The sequence below is a fragment of the Malaclemys terrapin genome, chromosome 25 (genome assembly GCF_027887155.1).
Source record: "Malaclemys terrapin pileata isolate rMalTer1 chromosome 25, rMalTer1.hap1, whole genome shotgun sequence".
Classification (NCBI taxonomy): Eukaryota; Metazoa; Chordata; order Testudines; family Emydidae; genus Malaclemys; species Malaclemys terrapin.
In genome coordinates, this window is record NC_071529.1 from 2,047,561 (window position 1) to 2,065,574 (window position 18,014).

General features: G+C 45.5%; 1 protein-coding gene across 2 annotated transcripts in view; it reads left to right on the top strand.

Moving 5' to 3' along the window:
- MYO1D (myosin ID) overlaps window positions 1-18,014 on the top strand; it is a 373,562-nt gene that overhangs the window by 245,072 nt on the left and 110,476 nt on the right. For both annotated transcript variants that reach the window (XM_054014216.1, XM_054014217.1), the window contains exons 20-21: window positions 5,341-5,454; window positions 10,817-10,971. In XM_054014216.1, coding sequence (XP_053870191.1) covers window positions 5,341-5,454; window positions 10,817-10,971 — 269 coding nt within the window. The remainder of the gene's footprint in view (window positions 1-5,340; window positions 5,455-10,816; window positions 10,972-18,014) is intronic.

Genomic DNA, 18,014 nt, shown 5'->3' on the forward strand with positions numbered 1-18,014 from the left:
AGTGGAGCACAGTAGGGACCATCACTCAAAGAAGGAGAAGTTACTGACCTGTAACTGGAGGTTCTTTGAGATGTGTGGTCCCTCTCTGTATTCCCATACCCACTGCCCACCCTCTTTCCCCTCAGCTTCCACTCTTATCTGATTCATGGTAGAGAAGGAACTGGAAAGGCGGACGATCTGCGCAGCCCTTTATCCCCTTGTACAGAGACATGAGGTGAACCAGGGTGCATGCACAAACCAACAAACACTACTTTCACATTCTCTGGCTCTGGGTGCATGGTGCACATGCATAACCCACAGTTTACACATCTCAAAGAACCCTCAGTTATAGGTCAGTAACCTCCCTGTGACAGGTTGGACCCTCCGTCCGGTTTGCCACCTGATATATTGGGGTCCCACTGAGCCCACCCGTTCCACCAACCTGGGCTTTCTCAGCCCGCTCTTGCTGTGCCAGGCCCTCAAGCCTTCTCTAGCACACACATAGGTAAGGCCACACCCAGCTGCAGACACAGACTGAAATCAGCTCTGTGTGGGAGGATTCAGCTAAGGGATTTACCCAGCACTCATGTGCACACCTCCTTTGGGGTGTAAACCCAAAATTATATTGTCTTGCACTGTGTAGAGAGATCTGTACAGCACAAGCTCATAAAAATTGCCCCCCCCCCCCCCCCCCCGCAATGTGGAGGGAGATATACACAGCTCCCTCTCTTCCCGCCCCCCATGCGCACGTGATATAAATTGCACAGACTGGTTTATAGAAAACAAATACAAGTTTATTAACTACCAAGGACAGAGTTTTAAGTGATTATAAGGGATAGCAAACAGATCAAAGTGGATTATTGAGCAAATAAAACAAAGCACACAAACGAGGCTTAATACGTTAAAGAAATTGGTTACAAATAGTAATCTCTCACCCTAAATGTGGTTTTATGCAGGTTGCAGAGTTTCTTGAAGGTAAACTGCACTGCTTGCAACTTAAATCTCCAGGTATACCCTTCCCTGGCTGACGTTTTTCAGCCTGGTCCCAGTCCTTCTCCCCGGATCAGTTTTAGGTGTTTACAGCAGTCATCCTGGGCAGGGATCTACCGAAGAACCGGCGACCATGATTAACTCACTCTCGAGCCTTAAATAGAATTTATATGTGGCATGAATCTTTTGTTTCCCAGTCTGACTCCCAACCCCCTCTTAATGGAAAAACACTGAAAGCCCAAGATGGGGGTCTAGTACCAGGTGACATGATCACATGACCTTGCAGTATCAAAGCAACCATGAGACAAGGTTTATTTGTAATGTCCACAGGAAGGAGCTCCAGGAAGATGGGAGATCAGCATCTTCAAAGATTGTCTTTCCTAATGGCCCACCAGACAGTAGGCAGTTTCCCAGATGCAAACACTTTTGCAATTGATAGAGTTTATATTCCTAACTTCAGGTAAAGCAATGATACATGCATACATACAAATAGGATAATCATATTCAGTAAATCATAACCTTTCCAATGATATTTTGCAAGACCCATCTTGCATCAAATACAATTTAGTTATGCCATATTCATATAAGCATATTTCTATGAAGAATATGGGCGTGCTGTGACACTCCCTTTGTCAACCTGTTCTTTTATCCATTATTTTACTGACCCATTCAAAGGATTTTAACAAATTAGTGAGATGCTGTTTTCCGTTTGCAGAAACTGTGCTTGTTAGACCCTATCATATCATGATTTTCCAAGTGTTTTTATTCAATTTTTAATGATTGTTTTAGCCTTATATCTGTAACTGGCTAATTGGCTTACTGGTCTTCACTTTCCTAGATCACCCCCAGAACATTTTTATATATAGGTACACTTGCTATCCTCCAGCCCTCCAGTACAGTAGCTATTTTTAATGGATAGCAAAACTATGTGAGCACCTCACTAGAGATGATTTGTATTGCAATAGCAAGCCCTCTGGCTGACTTAGGTGTTGTACTGTGCTGGAGGGATACTAATTGGGATCATTTGGTACTTTGCTGGTGATTAAAAGTGAATGCAGAAAAGAGAATCTTGAAAACTAGGGGAAAACATCGTTTATTGATAGTTTTAAGTAGCTTGCTGCTAAATTACACCTTTTACTTTTAGTGTATTAGATTAGTTGGCCCTTTTATTAAGTCTATTTTCCTGTTGCCGTGATAGCATAGAAACAATAAGTTCCCCCCTGATTATAGTAAAATGCATGAATTAAGACAAAGTACTAATTGACTTAGAATCATAGAATATCAAGAGGTCATCTAGTCCAACCCCCTGCTCAAAGCAGGACCAATTCCCAACTAAATCATCCCAGCCAGGGCTTTGTCAAGCCTGACCTTAAAAACTCTGCACTTGTCCTTGTTGAACCTCATCAGGTTTCTTTGGGCCCAATCCTCTAATTTGTCTAGGTCCCTCTGTATCCTATCCCTACCCTCCAGCGGATCTACCACTCCTCCCAGTTTAGTTTCATCTGCATACTTGCTGAGCGTGCAGTCCACGCCATCCTCCAGATCATTAATGAAGATATTGAACAAAACCAGCCCCAGGACCGATCCTTGGGGCACTCCGCTTGAAACCGGCTGCCAACTAGACATGGAGCCATTGATCACTACCCATTGAGCCGGACGATCTAGCCAGCTTTCTATCCACTTTATAGTCCATTCATCCAGCCCATACTTCTTTAACTTGCTGGCAAGAATACTGTGGGAGACTGTATCAAAAGCTTTACTAAAGTCAAGGAATAACACATCCACTGTTTTCCCCTCATCCACAGACCCAGTTATCTCCTCATAGAAGGCAATTATGTTAGACAGGCATGACTTGTCCTTGGTGAATCCATGCTGACTGTTCCTGATCACTTTCCTCTCCTCCAAGTGCTTCAGAATTAATTCCTTGAGCACCTGCTCCATGATTTTTCCAGGGACTGAGGTGAGGCTGACTGGCCTGTAGTTCCCCAGTTCCTCCTCCTTCCCTTTTTTAAAGATGGGCACTACATTAGCCTTTTTCCAGTCATCCGGGACCTCCCCCGATCGCCATGAGTTTTCAAAGATAATGTCCAATGTCTCTGCAATCACAGCCGCCAACTCCTTTAGCACCCTCGGATGCAGCACATCCAGCCCCATGGACTTGTGCTCATCCACTTTTTCTGAACCACTTCTTTCTCCACAGAGGGCTGGTCTCCTTCTCCCCATACTGTGCTGTCCAGTGCAGCAGTCTGGGGGCTGACCTTGTTTGTGAAGATAGAGGCAAAAAAATCATTGAGTACATTAGCTTTTTCCACATCCTCTGTCACTAGGTTGCCTCCCTCATTCAGTAAGGGGCCCACACTTTCCTTGACTTTCTTCTTGTTGCTAACATACCTGAAGAAACCCTTCTTGTTACTCTTAACATCTCTTGCTAGCTGCAACTCCAAGTGTGATTTGGCCTTCCTGATTTCACTCCTGCATGCCTGAGCAATATTTTTATATTCCTCCCTGGTCATTTGTCCAATCTTCCACTTCTTGTAAGCTTCTTTTTTGCGTTTAAGATCCGCAAGGATTTCACTGTTTAGCCAAGCTGGTCGCCTGCCATATTTACCTGTTCTTTCTACATCGGGATGGTTTGTTCCTGCAACCTCAATAAGGATTCTTTAAAATACAGCCAGCTCTCCTGGACTCCTTTCCCCCTCATGTTATTCTCCCAGGGGATCTTGCCCATCAGTTCCCTGAAGGGGTCAAAGTCTGCTTTTCTGAAGTCCAGGGTCCGTATTCTGCTGCTCTCCTTTCTTCCTTGTGTCAGGATCCTGAACTCGACCATCTCATGGTCACTTAAACTGCTGTTCTGTTCTGGACAATAATCCAAGGTGCAGACACTACTAGATTGGGAAGACTGTTTCAGTCAGAGGATTGGTCCCTCTTAATTCCATCAGATTTGATGTGGTGAGAAATTCAGTATAGTAAGCAACTGGGAGGTGAAGTAAGGTTCAGCAATGATCAGCACAAGGGAAACTTAATGTAGCCACTTCAGAAAAATGCTTTTTATCATTGTTCTCAAGCCATCCTTCAATATACCATGCATTAAGATCAGCTTCCAGCGGGATCCCCTCATTCTGAGTGTTCAGTCATACAGACAGTATCCTGCTAGGATAGAATTGTGATGAGTTTAGCTAAAAATGAATGAATGAATGTGCATTTCTAAGGATTGTCCCTCTAGTGCAGAGGTGGGCAAACTACGGCCCGTGGGCCACATCCGGCCCGCGGGACTGTCCTGCCCCGCCCTTGAGCTCCTGGCTGGGGAGGCTAGCCCCCGGCCCCTCCCCTGCTGTCCTCCCCCTCCTCCCCCCCACCCCCCCCGGAGTGATGCTGCTGCATAGGTAGCACAGCTGGCTCTGTCAGGGCGGCGGGGCTACAAGCTCCTGCTGCTCTGAGCGGTGTGGTAAGGGGGTGGGGGGGAGGGGTTGGCTAAGGGGTAGGAAGTCGCAGGGGATGGTTGGATGGGGTGGAGGTTCTGTGGGGGGTCTGTCAGGGGACAAGGAGCAGGGGGGATTGGACAGGGGGTAGGGTCCCGGGGGATGGGGGGGTCCCGGGAGGGGTGTGTGTCAGGGGACAAGGAGCAGGGGGTGTTGGATGGGTTGGGAGTTCTGAGGGGGACAGTCAAGGGGCGGGAAGTGGGAGGGGGCAGATAGGGGGCGGGGGCCAGGGTGTTTGGGGAGGCACAGCCTACCCTACCTGGCCTCCATACAGTTTTGCACCCCGATGTGACCCTTGGGCCAAAAAGTTTGCCCATCCCTGCTCTAGTGCCTTGACATGTATCCAGTTAATTTCAGGTCCTGTTGGACTCTTGTTGGCAGCCAGCGTGGTTGAAAAGTGATATGATAGTGATGAGTCTCAGCAGGAGAATTAATAGTTCTTTACTGAATTCCAAGAATCTCTATAATTGGCTTTATATTTACTGAGTACAATCGCTGCATTAAAACATTACTTTTTTCACTGAATTATATTACATTATTTAATTTGTAAATTATCACAGTAGCGTATGGAATGCATTTCAAATTGTCCCCAGATACTACCCAGCTTATTGTTCCTAAGAAACCTGAGGATATGGAGCTACCGGATACCCTTGGAGACTAAAACAGCATTGTTGCTTTAAAGTTGATGAAGATATTTACATGTTATAGCTCCACATCCCAGGTTTGACATAGAAATGTTGAAGCAAATTTTAAACCTCTTCAGATCACGCAGTAATGTTCCTGTTAGGTGCACTTACATATGTAGGAACTTGATACCATGAATTTTGATCCTTTCATGCAACATGAAGTAATTTGTGTGACTTAACATCTGTGGGGATTTGCCTTTTTCCAGGTAAATCGCTTTAATAAGGTGGAGGACCGAGCAATTTTTATCACTGATCGACACCTTTATAAAATGGACCCTATGAAGCAGTACAGGGTGATGAATACCATCCCACTTTACAATGTAAGTATGAGGACTGGAATCCAATGACTTCAGAGTTCTAATCTCAGGCTCTGACACACACATTCCCTGTGATCTTGAACAAGGCACTTAATTGACTCAGTTTTCCCTCCTGTAAAATTGAGACAATACCTACATTTGCATCACTTATATGTTTAATATTTGTAAAGCACTTTGAAGATGTAAAGCACTTTTTAAACGCTGCTAAATAATGTTGTTCCTTTTAATTCCAATACATAATATGAAGGCCAGAAACCGAACTACTCATTATGTTTTCCTGTTCAAATTGTTTTATTTTTTGTGTACAGTGCACTGCAGGATTGTGGTCCCATAAAATGAGGTTAGAAAGTCACAGCAGCTCTAACTCAGAATGTCCATGCCTTTGTGGGTTTCTCTGACCCTTAACGTTTGAACGCTCGTTGATAAAATGTATATTAAATAGTAAACCAAGTCAGATATTGAATTGGATTGGACTATCTGGTCCTCAGGCTAGCAGAGATTTAGCTCACATTTCAAAGCAGGAGATTATCATTGGTGGAGAAGGGGTGGAAAGAGCTGGCCTTTTAGCTCTTCAGTGTCCCTTTTAGCTGATTTGCTACTACTCAATTTTCGCAGCCTGAGTTAAACCTGCTGTAGTTACTACAAAACTACACGGCCTGGTTTGGCTAGTTTGGGAATGTCACAGCTTTACAGAGTCCCACTGAATGTACGGCTGGGATTTCATCAATAAATCTGGTATTCCTTTATTGTAAATGACAGTGAAAATGGGGAGTGGGGAATGAATAATATTTGCTGCATATGTAGCCATAGTTAGTAGTTCCCTCCCGCATCCTTAGCATTGGTCCTTTTCTCCCCATCCAGCCCTGCTGCGTGCTTTGCTCTTCAACCAGCCAAGAAGTGCACCAGTGTCTCATGAACACACACCCTAGCTCACTGCCTAATGGGCCAACATCTGCCTGTGTTAGCCACTTGTTCTAATAAGAATAGCTATTGCAATAGAGCATTGTCATGGCATCAGTGCCTCCTTCTTTGAAAACAGGCCTTGCCTCTAAGTTTATGTAGCAGCTGTGGGGCGTTTTCCTGGGCTGCTGATCTATTCTGTTCACATTACTTCCTAATTGTACAAAATGAAATTGTCAGCAGGTTTGATTGCTGGATGGCTGACTCCTGCCAACCCAAACCAAGTTATTAAAATATACAGGGTATCTAAAAAGCAAACTGTACTTTTGAAGCAAGCTGCTGGCTTTTATTTTTGTTTGAAGGAATAAAAATTCATCTGATCCCTGAATTAATGAAAATCTGGTTTCTGATTTATGTTCTAGTTAGCAGCTGTGAGCTTGCTATCCCATTGTCTCACACCAAATGGTTAGATCAAAACAAGTAACTTGCTACATTGGTAATTGAAATAAGTCCACATTTATCAATGACCACTGTCATCTTGCTTTTGAAAGAAGTGTTTGACATTAAACCTTTATGGAAGATAAATATTAAAGGCTGAGCTTTGTCTCTGTGTTCATCTAGCAGAGGGAGACCATATTATTCTTTAACAATGTTCTGTGCCTTGATGCTGACAGCCAGCAGCCAGAGCACAGCATGGCTTGCTTGGAAAACTCCTTAATGTTTTAAAAATGGAAGGTTACAGGTATGTCAGATGTACAGTCTTGTGCAAGTTGCCTGGAAAACACATTTTGGGTGAGAATAGCTGCTTGTTGCAGTCCTTCACATAAAATGCATGTTTAAAATAGAACATCCATTCACATGAATGGAGTGAGGACTTCCTGGAAGTGCTCGTTAAGGGCACAGGCTACGCTTAGTTTGCATTTTATCCAGCATTGAAGCAGTTAATGTTTCGGTGCATCTGGGTATTGCACTTTTTTGAATACTTAGAAATTCAATAGATAGAAACCAGCTTTTCTAGTAAACCTGCAGTGACCTGCCACTGGGGAGGACACCTGTATTGAACAATCTCCTCAATCTAAATAATTATGATGGGACATTGGGGTATTTTGTAAGAGGGGTAATGGGGCAAAATGAAAATGTTCTGTGAAGCATAGAGACCTCAGAATGTTACTGTGCTGTATTGGAAATGCTTTATATGAGCATGTCTTCTTCAAACACAGTAATAGTAAATCACTGCTTTGCAATCCTGGGCCCCTCGTCATATCTGTTTTAATTCCAGGGAATGACCCTTTGGTCCTTTTCTAATATTCCCAAGAAATTGCATCATAGTGCTGAGGCATGCTGCCTGAATCCTTGTCCTATGATTTACTGTTGAGCTAGTGGCATCCTGCAGGAATGGGCAGTGAGGAGAAGAGAATGCAGAGTTGAGATGATTTAGACACAATATGTGAAATGTTTTATTTTTCTGGTTTACAGGGCTCCCTGAATTAAACTCAGGCCTGTGATTTTTGCTCAAGCTCATCCACCATTTCTTTCTATTTATAGATTGCTTTCATACCTTTTCTAGTGGTTTGAATGTTTGCAGTTTGTCCCTTACCATTTGAGCTGCCTAGTGTAGTTCTCATTTTTCAGCACATATGGTCTCTTCAATAATAGGACTGGTTTTTATATTAGTGTATATTTTGATGAGGGAGGTGGCATAAGTAGCCACTTAATGATACAGGTGTTTTTCTTTGTTGAAAAAACACAGTTCTTTGGATTGATGTGGATGTTTTAAAGAAGTAAATGGATGATAATTACCACCAGCCTCTGTGCTTGCTCTATTAGATGTTACTTGCTAGAAAGATATATGTTCATCTGGAAGATGGATTGCCCTTCTAATGTGTACAAGGGTGAACCAGCTGAAATTCATCTGCCTGCCAGCAATACTCACTATCAACATTTCTAAAGCACCCTATCAACATGGCAACATCCTTAGGGATGGTGTTTCCATGGAAATCTCATTGGAGACAGTCAGCTGATGTCTGGTGCTACCCGTGAACCTGTTTTTAGCTCAAGAAGCCATCCTGTAGTTCCCCATTTTCTTTAACTGCTTATTGCTCATATGTAATGGCAAAGACTGTCCCTTAATGAATGACTGATTAATGCAATTGAGATCCTGGATTTTGTATGGTCTCCTTGTCTCTTCAAAAAGGAGTCTTTGATTTTGTGTATGGAATTACAAACCATATTTGTTTGAATATGCTAGACATTGAGGAATCTGGCATTAATTACTCCGGAAACTTACTTACATATTATTACAAACACACGTCTTGAATTTTTTTATAAAATCTAGGCAGAAAAAAACCCTTAAAGATCTCTGGAAAAAGGGAAAATTCAAAGGATTTTGGTATTTTTGTTTCAGACGTGTCTTCCTTACTCCCAATCTATTACAGCCTTGTATAGATTAAAGTGTTTCTGTTTTGAGATTCTGCTATAAAGTGAGCATGCTGGTAATAGTTTAATGCAGCATTCATTTTAGTCTCCCCTACAAAGGGGGGAAACTGATTTTTCAAGATGGCAGAGGGCAGTTTAAAGGTGATTGACAAAGCAGTGGAAGGAATCTCTATTTTGGCTACCTTTCACAGTATATACATATATTTATGATTTTTAAAAAGGACAGATGTTCAGAGTTTTGAGTTTTTTCTGACCTTCACAACTAACATCCAGGAAAACTGAATGATTACCATTCTTTGTACTTAGTGAGACAATTTTCTTTCCTTTTTATGTGCTATGTTCAAGATTTGGTGTTAATTTTTTAAGCCTGAAATAGAAAAACAAGATAATTCTTTGTTCAAGAGCTGTTGGCTTCCTAAAGCAGCTCAGTTAATTATTAATTTTTAAACAGGCTTTTGAAATTCATTGATTTCAATTCATTCTCTCTCCCCCCATTAGCTGCACACTTAAGCCCAGATAGCACTAACCCATGGGGCTCTATTGTGATCACTGGCATGATATTTAAACATGCAAATTAATTTTAAGGGACACTGTACACTCAGGCAGCTGACAATTTCCATGCATAAAGTGTAACGTTTAAAAATTGTTTAATCTTTTTAAATATTGTGGGTAGTGGAGAATAAAATCCTATTGCGTGCAGGAGATCACTGCTGGGTATTTGGCATATTAAAATGAGTCTGTATAGTTTGTCTGAAAGCTTAGTCCAGAAACAATGAGCTGCTCTCAGATCAGTACAGCATAGGCACCTCTGAAGAGGGTGAATAGTCAAGGGCTCTTTTGTGCGAGAGATCTGTCCAAAATTTGGTAGCGGCTACTGTGGTGTTCATTGCATATATTTTCAGGGGATGCCACATTAGTGTTAAGCCTTTGACTGGCCTTGTAGGCTGATTCTTAGAAATACCAGTTTGTGAAAAAGTACTGGGATTGTTAAACTTAAAGCATGATGCATCCTGACCAGCTCTGAAAATCAGGCAGGCTTCTCAGGGTACAGAATAGTCTCTGACTGGATGAGCATGAATATTTGATCACAGGAGATGGGAGTTTGTAGAAGGAAATTCTTTTAGGAAAGAATGCCTCAAGACTTTCAGGTTCCATCAGTATTATGCTTATCAGGCTCTTCCACCTCATTTTTAGAGGATGGTGTCTCCAGACATTCCTGGAGAGGAGCCCTGCAGTCCCTGATGAGGCTTGCAGAAGCTAAATTTCCAGAGAAGAATGTCTGCTGTATCTGATCTTTGTGGAGTTTACTGTTTGCTTTTTTTCCCGGGGGTCTCTTGATTTTCCAATTTCTTTATATCTTGTATATTATCTGCACATTGTTAAATACAAAGGGCTACATTAGATTGTTAGCTTGAGAGAAAAAAATGTGCTCTCAGCTGTGCTACCATTCTGCTGCTGGCTTCCTTTGGAAAGGAAAAGCAGGGTTGTGGGCCTACTGCCACCTGATATAATGGTATCCCTCCAAAGATACTAGGTGGTAGGCACGCCAAACAATTGGAAACAGGCTCCTCCATTCTCCGAGGGGGGCACAGCACCTAGCAGAATGGAGTCCTGGTCAGTGACCTGGGCTCCTAGGTGCTATGATCATACAAATAATAAATACTACTAGTAATCCCACAGAGAGTTGGGCCAGACTGAGCAAGGTCTCGGGAATCTATTCCTGTCCTTTGTTTCGCCTGCTGGCTTCCAGGATATTGTGTAGTTTCAATCTTCCCTTCCTTCCCTTGAGTTTTTCTGGTCTTTCAGGGGGAACATTGAAAAAGCCATGAATACTAAAGTTTCTAATGGAAAAATTTAGTTCTGTGATCCTTTCAGAGCTAAAAACTGAAAAGATGGGATAGCGTACTGAAGTAGATGATCAAAATTAAAGATGGAAAAGATATATATTAGATTTAGTCCATTCCTCTGGTAGTGGAGGATTGTTACTAAGATATATGCCATAAGACTATTCTGTGCTTTCTCTCTGCAGTTGACGGGATTGAGTGTCTCCAATGGAAAGGACCAGCTTGTGGTCTTCCACACAAAGGATAACAAAGACCTCATTGTCTGCCTCTTCAACAGACAGCCAACTAATGAAAGCAGAATTGGAGAGCTGGTTGGAGTCCTGGCAAACCACTTCAAGAGGTCAGTATTTCTGTGAAAATTCAGAGTCCAGCTCATCAGATCTGTGACATCCCTTAAAGTTGTTTGATGAACTTGCTTTCTATCAGTGCTGATTCATTATACTGCATTCATTCAAATATCATATTGCCTCTGTATAAATTCATGGTACACCCACATCTTGAATAATGTGTGTAGATGTGGTCGCCCCATCTCAAAAAAGATATATTGGAATTGGAAAAGGTTCAGAAAAGGGCAACAAAAATGATTAGGGAGTATGGAACGACTTCTGTCTGAGGAGAGATTAATAAGACTGGGACTTTTCAGCTTGGAAAAGAGATGACAAAGGGGAAATATGATTGAGGTCTATAAAATCATGTCTGGTGTAGAGAAAGTAAATAAGGAAGTGTTATTTACTCCTTCTCATAACACAAGAATGAGGGATCACCCAATGAAATTAATAGCAAATTTAAAACATAAGGAAGTATTTCTTCACACAACGGACTGTCAACCTGTGGAACTCTTTGCCAGAGGATGTTGTGAAGGCCAGAACTATAACAGGATTCAAAAAAGAACTAGATAAATTCATGGAGGATAGGTCCATCAATGGCTATTAGCCAGGATGGGCAGGGATGGTGTCCCTAGCCTCCGTTTGCCAGAAGCTAGGAATGAGTGATGGGGAATGGATCACTTGATGATTACTTGTTCTGTTTATTCCCTCTGAGGCACCTGGCATTGTCCACTGTCGGAAGACAGGATACTGGGCTAGATGGACCTTTGGTCTGATCCAGTTTAGCCGTTCTTTAGGGTCCTATGTTATAGATGAGCAGCAATTCAAGTAGATGATGATGTGTATTCCACTTAGGTGTGTGCGTGCCCAGTTCCAGAGCCAGAGATTTTTGCCTAGCAGTACCCATAGAGGGGCAGCGCTTGTGGCTGTGACCCCTCCTCTGACTATATGAGGCAGTGCCGCCCCGACCCGCCTCAGTTCCTTCTTACAGCTGGTGGTTGTAGCCTCACCACCTCGCAGATAGTCTTAGTCTAGTTTTATTGTATATAGCTGGTAATTAGTGTTAGCTAGTAGTCTGTTTTCCCCAGTGATGCCCTCACCAGGGTTTAAACATTGCCCTTCGTATGGAGGAGCGATCCCCAATAGAGAGCAATACCACATGTGGGGATCAGTCTCTGCGAGGCCCACCTCAAGGAGCATTGCATGATCTGTAGGTCGTTCAAGAAAAGAACTCACGTGGCTCGGGACCTTTGCTTCAAGCTGCACCTGCTTCAACAGGCCATACTGCCTGATCCGGTACTGAAGCTGTCATCAGGTTGATGATCACCCTTGTGCTCCAGGAGCGCTGCCGCTTCACGTTCTGGAGCAGGTGCCTCTCAAAAGAAACTGAGGAGCCATTCCTTGTGGCCTGCAGAGAGGATAAGGTTGTATAAGACCAATTGAAACAGCTGCAGGTCTTGGGGTGACTCTTCCACCTCCCTCAGGAAAAGTGTGGACTGGCACAGAGCTGGTGCTGGCATGTGGGACAGTACGGGTACTTCTGACCCTGCTCCAGTACTGAGTAGGGAGGTTAGAAATCCTATACTTGTTGACTCCAGTCCCAGCCTCCAGGCATTTAAGCCTGGTCCCAACAAGGGAGATGCTGGTACTGACTGTATCCATGTTGTCGGTGTACCAGGCAGCCGCAGACCTCCTCTGCCTTTTGGTCCCAACCTCACCATTGGTCCAGGACTTTCCTAGGGCTGCGCCATCTGGAGCCCCTCCGATTGAGCGAGCCGCCAAACCCTTGTCTAGTGGCACCGCAGCACAATGCTTCTCTTCCAGTAGTGGGGGTAGAGCCAGTACCGGAATCGGTACGGAAGACCTTGTACTGGGAACCTATTCGGCACCACTTCTGGGAGATGCTTCCTTAGCAGCTTTCATCACCCTCGATGTCAGTACAGTTGATACCTCTGTTTACATCGGGACTGACACCACTTCCAGCACTGGCATGCTCCATACCAACTCCATCTGCAATGCTGCTGCTTGCCTCATTCAGGGCGACAGATGAGTCAGACCACTTACTCGCTGCTCTGCCCTTGTCACCGGGATCCCGAGGCTTCTCTGCATTCGAGTCAGGGTTGTCATTCTCCCGCTCTCCATTGCACAGTAAGCACCAAGGACCGCTAATGGACCATTACAGTTCCCAAGATTGGCATCCGTCGTGTGGTTGGGATAGAGTTCCCTTACCTGGTGCTACTGGGCACCAATGCCCTCTCCATATCAATGGCCTCCTTGTCTTGTTCAAAGGCAAGATCACTCGCCGGGTCTGCAGTAGTGACCATAGATCTGCTGCAGGCCCAGGCACCAGTGGTCCTTATCTCTGTGGAGCCTCCAAAGTTCTCCATCTAGGTGTGCCATTTCTGGAACAAGATCCATCTTTGACTAAGGGTGTGTCTACACTACAAAATTAGGTCAAATTTATAGAAGCCGGTTTTATAGATATCGGTTTTATACAGTCGATTGTGTGTGTCCCCACATAAAATGCTCTAAGTGCATGAAGCCAGCGGACCGCGTCCACAGTACCGAGGCTAGCGTCGACTTCCAGAGCGTTGCACTGTGGGTAGCTATCCCACAGTTCCCGCAGTCTCCACCGTCCATTGGAATTCTGGGTTGAGATCCCAATGCCTGATGATGCAAAACAGTGTTGCGGGGGGTTCTGGGTACATGCTGTCAGGCCCCTCCCCCTCCATCAGAGCAACGGCAGACAATCGATTCGTGCCTTTTTACCTGGATTACCTGTGCAGACAATATACCATGGCAAGCATGGAGCCCGCTCAGCTCAGCTCACCGTCACCATATGTCATCTGGGTCCTGGCAGACGTGGTACTGCATTGCTACACAGCAGCAGCCTCTTGCCTTTTGGCAGTAGATTGTGTATTACGATTGGTATCCGTCGTCGTCGTACTCCAATTCAATCATAGGCACCTGGGCAGACATGCTTTGTCTCCTGGAGACTCAGTCCTGCTGGCAGTCCTATTGAACCGTCTTGACGATGATGGCTAGCAGTCGTAGTACAGTATCTTCTGCCAAGCACCCAGAAGATGCCGAGGGCTATCACTCATGCTGCACCGTCTGCTGCCAGCTTAAGATGTAAAAAATAGATGTATTCATTTGCTTCCACCTCCCTCCGTGAAATCAACAGCCTGCTAAACCCAGGGTTTTGAGTTCAATCTTGGGGGGGGGGGGGGGGGGCATTCTGTGTGACAGTTGTTTGTGTTTCTCTCTGATGCACAGCCACCTTTGTTGATTTTAATTCCCTGTATCTGTACGCCCTGTCGTCACTCCCCCCTCCCTCCCTCCGTCAGTTTCGCGCCTTTTTTCAGCCCAGACACCATAGCATTGGGATCACGGAGCCCGCTCAGATCACCGCGGCAATTATGAGCACTATGAACACCACGCGCATTGTCCTGGAGTATATGCAAAACCAGGACCAGCCGAGGAGGCAATTGCAGCGCGGCGATGAGAGTGATGAGGAAATTGACATGGACATAGACCTCACACAAGGTACGGGCCCCAGCAATGTGCAAATCATGGTGTTACTGGGGCAGGTTCATGCCATGGAATGCCAATTGAATGAACCCTCCGCCCCCCCCCCACCCGGTTCACTCTACTTCCCTGTAAACCAACCACCCCACCCTCCCCTCCCCCCTTCGAGCACCGCTTGCAGAAGCAATAAAGTCATTGTTACTTCACATTCATGCATTCTTTATTAATTCATCACACAACTAGGGGGATAATTGCCAAGGTAGCCCGAGAGGGGTGGGGGAGGAGGGAAGGACACACTGCAGTTGCAAACTTTAAAACTTTAACACTTATTGAAGGCCAGCCTTCCGATGCTTGGGCAATTATCTGGGGTGGAGTGACTGGGTGGCCGGAGGCCCCCCCACCGTGTTCTTGGGTGTCTGGGTGAGGAGGCAATGGGACTTGGGGAGGAGGGCTGTTGGTTACACAGGGGCTGTAGCGGCGGTCTCTGCTCCTGCTGCCTTTCCTGCAGCTCAACCATACGCTGGAGATATCAGTTTGATGCTCCAGCAGCCAGAGCATCGACTCTTGCCTTCTGTCTGCAAGCTGACGCCACCTATCCTCTTCATCCTGTCACTTGCTCTGTTCATCCCGCGATTCAGCCCGCCACCTCTCCTCTCGTTCATATTGTGCTTTTCTGTAGTCTGACATTGACTGCCTCCACGCATTCTGCTGTGCTCTTTCAGCGTGGGAGGACATCTGGAGCTCCATGAACATATCATCCCGAGTTCGCCGTTTTCTCCTTCTAATCTTTGCTAGCCTCTGTGAAGGAGAAACATTTGCAGCTGGTGGAGGACAAGGGAGAGGTGGTTAAAAAAGACACATTTTAGAGAACAATGGGTAGACTCTTTCACGTTAAATTTTACTGTTCACATTACATAGCACATGTGCTTTTGTTACAAGGTCGCATTTTTCCTCTTCTATTGAGGGCCTGCTGGTTTGGTGTGAGAGATCACTCACGCGCTGCCAGGCAACAGATTTCAGCTCGCAGGGAGCCATGGTAAGCCACAGTCTTTTGGCTTTTTTAACCCTCATAACATGTGGGAATGGTTTCAAACAGTAGCGCCCTCATTTCCCATACCAAGGACCCGTTGGGTTGGCCATTTAAAATGAGTTTGCAATGTAAAAGGAGGGGCTGGGGTTTCCGGGTTAACATTTTGCAGCACAAACCCAACTACCCTCCCGCCCACACACACACACACACCCAATTCTCTGGGATGATCCCTTCCCCCCCCCCCCCCCCACCGCGTGGCTAACAACGGGGAACATTTCTGTTCAGCCGAGCAGGAATGGGCACCTCTGAATGCCCCCTTAATAAAATCACCCCATTTCAACCAAGTGACCGTGAATGATATCACTCTCCTGAGGATAACGAAGAGCGATAAGGAATGGATGTTGTCTGCATGCCAGCAAACACCGGGACCATACGCTGCCATGCTTTGTTATGCAATGATTCCAGACTACGTGCTACTGGCCTGGTGTGGTAAAGTGTCCTACCATGGCGGACGGGATAAGGCAGCCCTCCCCAGAAACCTTTTGCAAAGGCTTTGGGAGTACATCAAGGAGAGCTTTCTGGAGATGTCTCTGGAGGATTTCCGCTCCATCCCCATACACGTTAACAGACTTTTCCAGTAGCTGTACTGGCCGCGATTGCCAGGGCAAATTAATCATTAATCATTAAACACGCTTGCTTTTAAACCATGTGTGATATTTACAAAGGTACACTCACCAGAGGTCCCTTGTGTGCCCTCAGGGTCTGGGAGCACGCCTTGGGTGAGTTTGGGGGTTACTGGTTCCAGGTCCAGGGTGATAAACATATCCTGGCTGTTGGGGAAACCGGTTTCTCCACTTCCTTGCTGTGAGCTATCTTCATTGTCTTCATCATCATCTTCTGCGTACCCCGAACCCGCTTCCCTGTTGTGTGTTTCTCCATTGACGGAGTCAAAGCACACGGTTGGGGTAGTGGTGACTGCATCCCCTAGAATGGCATACTGCTCCGCGTAGAAGCGGCATGTTTGCGGTTCTGCCCCAGCCCTTCCGTTTGCCTCTCTGGCTTTGTGGTAGGCTTGCCTTAGCCCCTTAATTTTCACTCAGCACTGCTGTGCGTCCCTGTTATGGCCTCTGTCCTTCATGGCCTTGGAGACCTTTTCTAATATTTTGCCATTTCGTTTACTGCTACGGAGTTCAGCTAGCACTGATTCGTCTCCCCATATGGCAAGCAGATCCTGTACCTCCCGTTCTGTCCATGCTGGAGCTCTTTTGCGATCCTGGGACTCCATCATGGTTACCTGTGCTGATGAGCTCTGCGTGGTTACCTGTGCTCTCCACGCTGGGCAAACAGGAAATGAAATTAAAAAGTTCGCAGGGCTTTTCCTGTCTACCTGGTCAGTGCATCTGAGTTGAGTGCTGTCCAGAGCGGTCACAATGAAGCACTGTGGGATAGCTCCCGGAGTCCAATAACATCGAATTCCGTCCACACTACCCCAAATCCGACCTGCAAAGGCCGATTTTAGTGCTAATCCCCTCATCGGAGGTGGAGTAAAGAAACCGGTTTAAAGGACCCTTTAAGTCGAAAGAAAGGGCTTCGTCGTGTGGACGTGTCCAGGCTTAATTCGATTTAACCCTGCTAAAGTCAACCTAAACTCGTAGTGTAGACCAGGCCTCAGTTAAGGGCCTCGTCCCCATCTCCAGATGATGCAGTGCTGCCTAGCTTATTCTCCTCTTTGGTATTGGAAGATTTTAAGATTTTAACCTTTTGCACTGTGCAGCCACGTCCCTGGGCATTCAAGCAGAGTTCTTGCAAGAGAACACCCACAAATTAGTGGACATTTTACGGTCTTCTGTCCCTGGGAAAGTCGCCTTCCCAATTAACGACGTGCTCCTCAAACCGGCTAACGCCCTCTGAAGCACTCTGGCCTTCATACTGCCAGCAGGTAAATGCATGAAGAAGCACAATTTCATTCCCATGCAGGGATTTGAGGGGTTTTATTCCCATCCAGCTCCAAATTCCCTAGTCGTGACTGTGGTGAATAATTAGGCCTAGCAGGGCAATGCAAGTCCACCCCCAAGGACAGAGGTTCCAAATTATTGGACTTTATGGGCAGGAAGATTTACATGTCTTTTGTCCTTACAAATTTGAATTGCTAGCCAGCAGGCTCGGCTGTCCAAATATGATTTTCTTAACGGGACGGCTATGTCCAAGTTCGTGGACTAGCTGCCCGAGGCCTCACAGGAGGTATGTTGGGAGTTTTGTCATGGAAGACTGCGTGGTGGCTAAGACGTCCTTGCAGTCTGCACTCAACATCATGGACACCTTGACCAGGGCGATTGCTTCTGTGGTCACCAGGAGAAGGACTTCCTGGCTGCAAAACTCAGGTATTGCACCCAATTTCCACCAAGCCATTGAGGACTTGCCTTTTAGTGGCCAACTCCTGTGTTTGGAGAAGGCTGATGACAGTCTGCACTCCTTCAAGGACTCCATGGCTACCCTGAG